The sequence below is a fragment of the Erythrolamprus reginae genome (assembly GCF_031021105.1).
Source record: "Erythrolamprus reginae isolate rEryReg1 chromosome 13 unlocalized genomic scaffold, rEryReg1.hap1 SUPER_13_unloc_6, whole genome shotgun sequence".
NCBI classification, from domain to species: domain Eukaryota; kingdom Metazoa; phylum Chordata; class Lepidosauria; order Squamata; family Dipsadidae; genus Erythrolamprus; species Erythrolamprus reginae.
Genome location: NW_027248450.1, coordinates 219,539 through 229,585, shown reverse-complemented (window position 1 = coordinate 229,585; position 10,047 = coordinate 219,539). Strand labels below are relative to the sequence as shown.

Here is a 10,047-nt window from a genome sequence, read left to right as displayed (position 1 = left end):
GGTTTAGGACCTTTAGCCTCCGTCAGTTGGACGAAGCTCTTTCTTCCGCCGCAGCTGATCGGCCGCTGCCTTCTCTCCCTCGCCCAAAGGCCCCTAACAATTGGCCCCAGCCCTTTGGTCACACAAATCCACATTCAGCCACAGCCTTTTGGCCACATGGGACACTTCACCACCATCCAATCAGAACGGTTCTTGCAAAATGCTACTTTTGGAAGGAAAGAATGGGACAGTTTGTTCTTTCATACAAACACACACCAGTTGAATGATAGAGAGGGAAGGGACCTCAGTGACCGTCTAGTCTGACCCCCTTCTCATTCAGGAGACTTACAGAATGATAGAGAGGGAAGGGACCTCAATGGCCATCTAGTCTGACCCCCAGCTCAAGCAGGAGAATGGGGGGGACCACAGAGGCCATCTAGTCTGACCCCCAACTCAAGCAGGAGAATGAAATAGAATGACAGAGATGGAGGGGAACTCAGAAGCCATCTAGTCTAACCCCCAGCTCAAGTAGGAGAATGGAGGGGACCTCAGTGGGTATCTAGTCTGACCCCACTTCTCATTCAGGAGATTTACAGAATGATAGAGAGGGAAGGGACCTCAGTGGCCATCTAGTCTGACCCCCAGCTCAAGCAGGAGAATGAAACAGAATGATAGAGAGGGAGGAGACCTCAGAGACCATCTAGTCCAACCCTCTTCGCAAGCAGAAGAATTGGTCTTCTGGTCAAATTCTTGGGCTGCTAAATTGGCTGGTGGAACTCCTTGCCTCACAACAAGCTAATCCTTTAAAAGCTAATTTGGGAACCCAATCTGAGCAGTCCTCTCAAAAGAGGGGTGGGAGAGAGCGCTAGGTAGCATTCTCTTAGCAAAGGACAGATGCGAAGTTACTGGTTACTGTCTGGGGCCCCTTTATGACCTGCTCCTCATGGTAATCTTTGGAATTTTTACAATGGGTGGAACACTGATGACAAAAGAAAGTGTCAAGAGAGGCAAAAACTCGGAGGCCCCATAGGTGGGGTAGGGGGCCACCCCCACCCTCCACCCATACACATTTAACAAGAGTTGGAAGGGACCTTGGTGGTCATCCAGTCCCACCCTCTCCTTCCACCCATACACATTTGTCATATTCTTTCCTGCTAAATTGGCCGGGGGAACACACTGCTACATGGTCCTCTCTCAAACTCCCTTTGCATAAGTCATGACGTGAGCAATAACATATGTTCTTGATGAGGTTTTTCCTCTTACTTAGGGACTAGCCCCAGTTTCATATCCTGTTTTTCACACAATGAGCAAAAAATACTATATGTGTACATAATACTGCTTCACATGGTATCACAATATGGCTGCACTTTGGTTCCCTTCTTTACACAAAAGAAACCATCTTTACATTTTCCTTTCAGTCACTCAAAGTCCTTTTCATTCAACTAGACATATTCAATTCCTCCAACCGTTCTTCATATGTTTAGTCTCTAGATTTTTAATCATCTGAGTCTCTACATTTTTAAAATAATATTGTGATCAAAATTGGATGCAGAATTCCAAGTATGGTCTTGCCAAGGCATTATAAAGCGATACTAATACTTCACATGATTTTATCCATGTGTTGATGCAAATGTTTTGGGCTTTTTTGGCTGGTGCCAAACATTGTTGGTCCATTTTTAAGTGATTGTCCACTAACACTCCAAGATCCCTCTCACAGTTGCTACAATTGAGGCAAATTTCACCTAATCTGTAATTGTACATTTGGTTTCTCTAGCCTAAGTGTAAAACCTTACATTTGTCTACATTGAATTTCATCTTGTTGGGGGCCCTGAGACAGGGGTTTATCCTCTGTCCTGGTGCTCCTTGACCTCTCAGCGGCTTTCGATTCCATCGACCATGGTATCCTTCTGCGCCCGCTGGAGGGGTTGGGAGTGGGAGGCACTGTTCTTCAGTGGTTCTCCTCCTACCTCTCCGGTTGGTCGCAGTCGGTGTTAGTGGGGGGTCAGAGGTCAACCTCTAGGTTGCTCCCTTGTGAGGTACCTCAGGGGTCGGTCCTCTTCCCCCTGCTATTTAATATCTACATGAAACTGCTGGGTGAGATCATCCAAGGGCATGGGGTGAGGTATCATCAGTACGCAGATGATACCCAGGTTTACATCTCCACCCCTTGTCCAGTCAGCGAAGCAGTGGAAGTGATGAGCCGCTGCCAGGAGGCTGTTGGGGTCTGGATGGGTGTCAACAGACTCAAACTCAACCCTGATAAGATGGAGTGGCTGTGGGTTTTGCCTCCCAAGGACAATTCTATCTGTCCGTCCATCATCCTGGGGGTGTCATTGCCCCTCTCAGAGAGGTTCAGCAACTTGGGCGTCCTCCTCGATCCACAGCTCCCATTAGAGAAACACCTTTCAGCTGTGGCGAGGGAGGCATTTGCCCAGGTTCGCCTGGTGCACCAGTTGCAACCCTATTTGGACTGCGAGTCACTGCTTACGGTCACTCATGCCCTCATCACCTCGAGGCTTGACTACTGTAACGCTCTCTACATGGGGCTACCTTTGAAAAGTGTTCGGAAACTTCAGATCGTGCAGAATGCAGCTGCGAGAGCAATCATGGCCTTTCCTAAATATGCCCATGTCACACCAACACTCCGCAGTCTGCATTGGTTGCCGATCAGTTTCTGGTCACAATTCAAAGTGTTGGTTATGACCTATAAAGCCCTTCATGGCACCGAACCAGATTATCTCAGGGACCGCCTTCTGCTGCACAAATCCCAGCGACCAGTTAGGTCCCATAGAGTTGGCCTTCTCTGGGTCCCGTCAACTAAACAATGTCGTTTGGCGGGACCCAGGGGAAGAGCCTTTTCTGTGGCGGCCCCGGCCCTCTGGAACCAACTCCCCCCGGAGATTATAATTGCCCCCACCCTCCTTGCCTTTCGTAAGCTCCTTAAAACCCACCTCTGCCATCAGGCATGGGGGAACTGAGATATTCTTTCCCCTTAGGCCTTTACAATTTATGCATCTTATGTTTGTTTGTATGTGTGTTTAGTTTTACAATAAGGGTTTTTTAGTTGTTTTAGTATTGGATTTACATGTTGTTTTTTATTATTGTTGTTAGTCTACGGATAGGGGCGGCATACAAATCCAATAAATGAATGAATGAATGAAAGAATGAATGAATGAATGAATGAATGAATCTATTTTTTTTTTATATTTTTATTTTATTTTATATGACTTACAAACATTTAGACATCAAACAATACAACATTAAACATTTACACTTGATATATTTACAAGATTTATTTTATAACAATTCTATTTACTATACCTTTTTCTTAATTTCCACCCAGTTGTAAATTTTTCCCCACACTTTGTAATAGTCCTTATTTTGTTGGTTTTGAATTTTGTATGTTAATTTGCTAAATTTGGCGCAGTCTAATATTTTTTTAATTACCGTTTCTTTGTTTGGAATCTTATCTTGTTTCCATACTTGTGCATATGCTAATCTTGCAGCAGTAAGTAAGTGATTTATTAAGTAGTAATTTTCTTTGCTATGTTTGCCTCTAATTATGCCTAATAAATACATTTCCGGTTTTATTTCAATTTTATAGCCCAATATTTCTTCCATCCATGCCCTAATTTGAATCCAAAATTTTTTTGCTTCGTTACATTGCCACCATATGTGGTAGTATGTTCCCACTTCTTTTTTACACTTCCAACATTTGTTACTAATGTTTACATTCATTTTGGCTAGGCGTGCTGGCGCATAATGCCATCGGAAGAACATTTTATAAAGATTTTCTTTATATGGTGTTGACAAAGTCATCTTATAATTAACTGACCATAGTGTCTATTTCATTTTGTTTATTACATATTCCAAATTTTACCAAGTCCCTTTTATATCTGCTTTGAATTTGGTAATATGGAAGCCAATCTATTGCTATGCCTTCCTCTTTAAGTCTTTCTCTAGTTTTAAGACTTCCTTTAGTATTTAATAGGACTTCGTAGGTTATTTTTTGTTCTTGGCTTATTATATTTGGATGAATTTGAGCTTCTAGAGTGGATAGCCATCTGGGTATTTCATTATAGTGTTTTTTCCTGACTTTCCGCCAGTGTGTCAATAGTGTATTCCGAATTTGGTGTTGTTTAAAGTGAGAATGTTTTGAATGTTCTTTTTCCCACAAATGTGCGTGCCATCCTTCATTTATATCGTGGCCTTCTATTGTTAGAATTCTAGGATTTTCAAGGTTGACCCATTCTTTAATCCATAGTAATTTAGTGGCTTGGTGGTATATTTCTAAGTTGGGTAAACCGAATCCTCCTCTTGTTCTTAAATCTTGTAGGGCTTTCATGTTTATTCTTGGTTTTTTATTGCACCAGATAAATTTAGAAATTATTTTATTTATTTTAGCAAAGAACGATTTGTTTAATTGTATTGGTGCTGTTTGGAAGAGATAGAGCCACCTTGGAAGTATATTAGACTTTATTGTATTGATCCTTCCCATTAAGGATAAATTTAACTTTGACCATTTTTCTAAATCTTCTTTTGTTTTTGTTAATAATTTCATATAATTTAGTTCTTTCAGTGAAGAATACCTTGTCGTAAACCAAATCCCTAGATATTTAATTTTTTTTTCTATTTGAAAACCTGTTTCTTTTATTAATAATTTGTTTAAATCTTGATTACAATTCTTGGTTAATATTTTAGTTTTATTCCTATTTATTTTTAAGCCAGCCACTTTCCCATAGTTCTCTAATTCTTTTACTAAGTATATCATTGAGCTAACTGGGTTCTCTAAGAAGAAGACCAGATCATCAGCGAAGGCCTGTGTTTTATAAATTTGTTGTTTAATTTGGGTGCCTTGTATTGATGATTCCCCTCTAATTCGGTTTAATAGTATTTCTATAGACATTATATATATTAAGGGAGATAGTGGACAGCCTTGTCTCACTCCTTTTTTAATATCGAATGTATTGGTTAAATCTCCATTTATAATTATCCTTGCCTTTTGTTTGGAGTATATTTTATTTATTGTATTTTCAAAGTTCTCTCCTAAATCCATAGTATTTATTAATTTTTTGAAAAAGTTCCAATTGAGGTTATTGAAGGCTTTCTCAGCATCTAGAAATAGCATTGCAAACTCCTTATCATTATGGCTTTCATAATATTCTAGCATATTTAATGTAATTCTTATATTATTTCTAATTTGTCTGTTAGGTAGGAAACCATTCTGATCAGAGTGTATTATTTTGTTTAATATTTTTTTTAATCTGTCTGCTATAATTGACATATAAATTTTGTAGTCTACATTTAACAGAGATATTGGTCTATAATTCTTAATATACTTTGGATCTGTGTCTTCTTTATGTATCAGCGTTATGTTAGCTTCTTGCCATGATACCGGGCATTCTCCATTCGTTAACATTTTATTATAAATTTCTAATAATAATTCTCCCGTTACATGGAATGTTGCCTTATAGAATTCAATTGGGAAGCCATCTGGGCCTGGTGTTTTATTATTATTCTGTTTCATAATTGTTCTTTCCAATTCTTCTTTTGTTATTTCTTTGTTTAATATTTCTTTATCTTCTTTACTTATTAAATTGATTTTACATGTCTCTAAATATTTTAATATGTCTTCTTCCTTAATATTTTCTTCACTATACAATTCTTTATAGTATTCTAATGCAATTTCTTTCTTTTTTTTTAACTGGTAATGTGTTGTTTCTTTTTTATCTGTTAATTGTTGGATTAATTTCTTCTCTCTTTCTTTCCTCAATTTATACGATAGCCATCTGCCAGGTTTGTTTGCGTGCTCAAATTGATTTTGTTTTACTTCTCTTAGTTTCTTAGTTACTTCTTCTATCTCTATTAATTCTAGTTTGTGTTTTATCAGCATAATTTGTTGCCTTATATTTAGGTTTCCTGGGTCTTTTTGGGATTCTTTTTCTAATTTTCCTAATTTAAATATCCACTCTTTTTGATTTTGTCTTTTTTCCTTGTTTTTTCTTGATTTATAGGCTATTGTTAAGCCTCTTTGATAGGCTTTTGCTGTATCCCATAAATTCTGGAGGGAGGTATCTGGGTTGTTATTTTCTTTTAAAAATAATTTCATTTCTCTTTCAATCCAATCTATATATTCTTGTTCTTTTAATAGTTGTAGATCTAATCTCCAACTCCTATTTTTCTTCTCCTCCTCATTCCATATAATTTTTATTGGGTTATGATCAGCCCAATCGTTTTTATCAATTTGAATTTGTTTTATTAAGTTTCCTATCTTATTATTAACCCATGCCATATCAATCCTAGACCAACTTTGGTGCGCATTGGAGTAGAATGTATATTCTTTTTTATTTTGGTTCCTTGTTCTCCAACAATCCCTCAAGTTTAATTCTTCACACATCTGATCAAACGTTTTTGGCAGTACTTTTCTTTTTTTATATCGATTTTTATTAGCACTTTTATAATCCTTAATGGGATCAATAATACCATTAAAGTCACCTATCATGCAAATGTCTTCTACTTCTAATTCAATCAGTTTCTGGTGCAAGTTATAGAAGAATTTTTTTAAATTTTTATTTGGTGCATAAATTACTACTAATGATACAAATACATTAACAATTTTAACTGTCATGATTAAAGTTCTTCCCTTTTTATCTGCATATATTTTCCTTGGATCTAATTCTTTTTTAACGTAAACTGCAATCCCTCTTTTTTTGTTATGTGATAAGGACGTAAATACTTTCCCAATTTTCTCATTTTTTAATTGCTTTTCATTTTTTTGTGGAATGTGTACTTCCTGTAGACAAACAATGTCTAAATTTTGTTTTTGTAATTTATTGAATATACTATTTCTTTTCATAAATGAGTTTAAGCCATTTACATTAATTGAGATTAATTTAATTTCTGTTCCCATCCCCCTTTAATTCCTTATTTGTCTTCTGTTTGTCCTGTTTTCTTTCTGTGCTCTTGTCAATATTCTTTCTTCCTCCTGTACTATATCTTTAGAGGTTCCTTCTTTCCCGCTATCTGAATCTACTTGGGGTTCTTCTATCTCTTTTTGACTTCCTGTTTCCACCCTCTCTTCCGCTATTAATTCATCATAAAATTCCTGAGCCATAACTTCATTATTTACTTTTATTTTTTTCCCCTTCCATGTGATAAGCATCCCCTCCGGAATTAACCATCTGAAGGTAATTTTACTTTGATTTAACAAATCTGCCAACGGTCGGTATCCCCTTCGATTGTCCCTTAATTTTTTGGGGATTTGCTTAAGAACTCTGATTTCCTTCCCATTATGAATTATTGCTTCGTCTTGCACTCTGGGTAATGTAGTTCTACATGTGACCACATCTGTGCCTTCCTGTATTTATTTATTTATCTTCAAACAAACGTGTTCAAAAGGCCTTGTGAGAATGGGCCTAAAAAAAACACAGATGGGTCTTTGCCAGCTTTAGTTATCCTACTCACTGCCTGAGGAGGCCAGTTAGGATTTAAAGGCCAGAGCACAGACTGCCCCCTACAGGCACCGAGAAAAAGCAGCTAAAGCACAAGGCCCAGTGGAGGAAGGTCCCTAAATGCTGACTGTGGAATTCTGGGAGTTGAAGACCATTCACCTTCAGGTTGCTAAGCTAGCAAGTTTTTCTTAACTTCTCTCTGTTTGTTTGGGGTGGGTGGGTTGGTGTGTTTGTGTATATCTCTCTGTGTGTATATGTGTGGGAGAGAAATACTTTTTTACCTCTGCAAAGTTCGGGCAAGTAGTTTTTCACTAAAGTTGCATCAGCCCTTTTGTGTGGAGCCTTTGAGCTTTAGCTTTCAAAATAAAGTTAAATACATGTTGGCTTTAACTCAGTAGGCAGCTATTTAAGATCTGTGAGATGCTCTGGTATTAACTGGCCCCTGGGATTTTGTCTTTATGGCAACAAATCTCAGATTTATTTGTTTCTTCAGCCACAGTTGCTGTGCATTCCCTCCGGGGTCAGTTTCAAGCATGGAGCTCCAAAACTTCTCAATTCTAGATGAGCAATTTAATTCCATCTCTGGCCCTGCCATTATGAGCCATATGGGGATTATTTCCCTTTCATTTAATTTCCCCAAAGTTGAATTATCTAGGGATTTCTCCTGAGAGGGAGAATTATGATAAAAGTTTCAGCTCTGCTCTTTGGCTGAATCCTCCAGGGGAGACTTTGGGCAGAGAAATAGGGAGTTTCGGGACAGGCAGAGTCTGTGCTCTTGCATCTACATCTCTCTCCTTTCCAGGTGAAGCTGTGTTTCAATCAGGGAAGCAACTGCATCATATTCCACTCTGTGAGAATCCTCTGAATTCTTCTAATTCTTCTTGAGGAACAGGAAGGAGATTGATTGAGCCACCCCATGAATTATGGACCTCCTGCTTCTGCTTCTGGTACTGCTTTTGTTCCATCCAGTCTCTGGGAAGCTGAGAAGGAAATGCCTGCTGAGTTTGGAGCACCGGGATGGAAATAAACCACAGAGCTTTTACAGCCCAGGAGACCATCTCATTGGTATAGTCCTCACTGCAGATGAAACATTGCATACAAAGTTGCTTTTCAACGTGGCTCCTTCTCTTCAGTTTGTTTTCCGTGATCCGTAAGTCATTCAGGGTGATGGAGTTGCACTCCCTCCTTTGCTAACACTCTCCTTATTTTCCGTTTCCCTCCCATTTATTCCTGTATTGGGGAATATGTCTAATTTCCTGAATAATTTTGATTTCCATGGCTTCTCACTTTTGTCTGTTTTTTTTAAAGAGACTCAAAAAGGGGTCTGAGAAAAAGCTGAAAGAGCTGGAGATTCTTTTCCTCTCTCTGTTCAATCCTTAATTTATCCCTTCAATAATGAATTTCATTTAAAACCCTGCTGTTCTGTTCGGGTCTGTGAGACCCGAAATCAAGGTTTGAGACCCTGTAAAAAATTTTCCCTGCATATCTGAAACTTGAAATTTCATCACTTTTCATCATTTCAGGGGTTCTCTCTATGAGAATTTTTTTTGGGGGGGTGGGAGGTTTCTTTCTTGCTGAAAAAAAAAACTCCCTAATCTTATGTTCCCGGGTCACCCTGACCCGGACCGAAAACTCTTCATTTGCAGTGCTTATGTTTGGTCTTTTTGAAAGCTTTTTTCACTTGGAAAGTAGTCTGAACATTTCTTCACACAATGGAATGAAAATTGAACTGAAAAAATTAATCCTTATTGGTTTATTTTGCCCATAAATGTGCCTCCCCCCCGTTTTTGTGAAAGTTTTTTCAATTTATGGATAGTTTTGCTTGCAAAATGCAGTCTATTTTACTGGAGTTGGTGTGGGAATGGTACCTTGAACATTTCTGAATATAAGAAAAATATAAAGGAACTGAAAAAAATGATTCTTACTGGTTTTTTAACATCAGAAATAAGGCCTCCCTCCCCCCCTCGGCTGCTTGAAACCATTTTCACTTTATATTTACGCAGGCTTCAAATCCAAAATATTTTTAATATCTTAGGCATTCATTTACTCAATTTAACAATGCTGATCATCAAAAAAATATTTGTGGGGGTGGGGAAAATTTTTTTTTTCTGGGCAAAAAAAAAGTCACGTTTAGTCTGTTCGGGTCATATAGACCCGGACCAAAATGATTTTTTTTTAGGTACTTGAATTTGGTATTTTTGAAAACTTTTTCAACTGGAAAACTAGTTTGAACATTTATGAACATAATGATATGAAAATTGAACTGGAAAAATTGAGACTTATATTTTTATTTTGATCAAAAAGCCCCTCCCCCCATCCTTTCTGAATTTCGTGTCAATTTCTATTTTTTAAGTCTACAAATCCCTAAGGAATTTCCCCCCAAAAGGTTTGATATACTAAATTGAACATTTCTGAATATAAGAAAAATATAAATGAACTGAAAAAAATGGTTCTTATTGGTTTATTTTTGCCACAAAAGGGACACCCCCCCCCCCGGCCTTGCTGTGTGCCATTATTGTCACTGTTCATACATATTTGTCTAGAAATATTTGGAATATCCTTTTGAAAATCAACCACATTGTAGCCAGATAACTAATTTTATGAAAGAAATCCATTT

The 10,047-nt window shown here is 37.8% G+C and overlaps 1 protein-coding gene and 1 long non-coding RNA gene across 2 annotated transcripts in view; one reads left to right on the top strand and one right to left on the bottom strand.

The window, feature by feature from the left end:
* The window catches only part of LOC139155194 (uncharacterized), a 54,277-nt gene that overhangs the window by 20,945 nt on the left and 23,285 nt on the right, over positions 1 to 10,047 (bottom strand). The gene's annotated exons all lie outside the window — the stretch shown is intronic.
* Positions 8,354 to 10,047, top strand: part of LOC139155192 (vomeronasal type-2 receptor 26-like) — a 123,983-nt gene continuing 122,289 nt past the window's right edge. The window contains exon 1 of the mRNA XM_070730280.1: positions 8,354 to 8,580. Within this exon, the coding sequence (XP_070586381.1) occupies positions 8,354 to 8,580 (227 nt within the window). The remainder of the gene's footprint in view (positions 8,581 to 10,047) is intronic.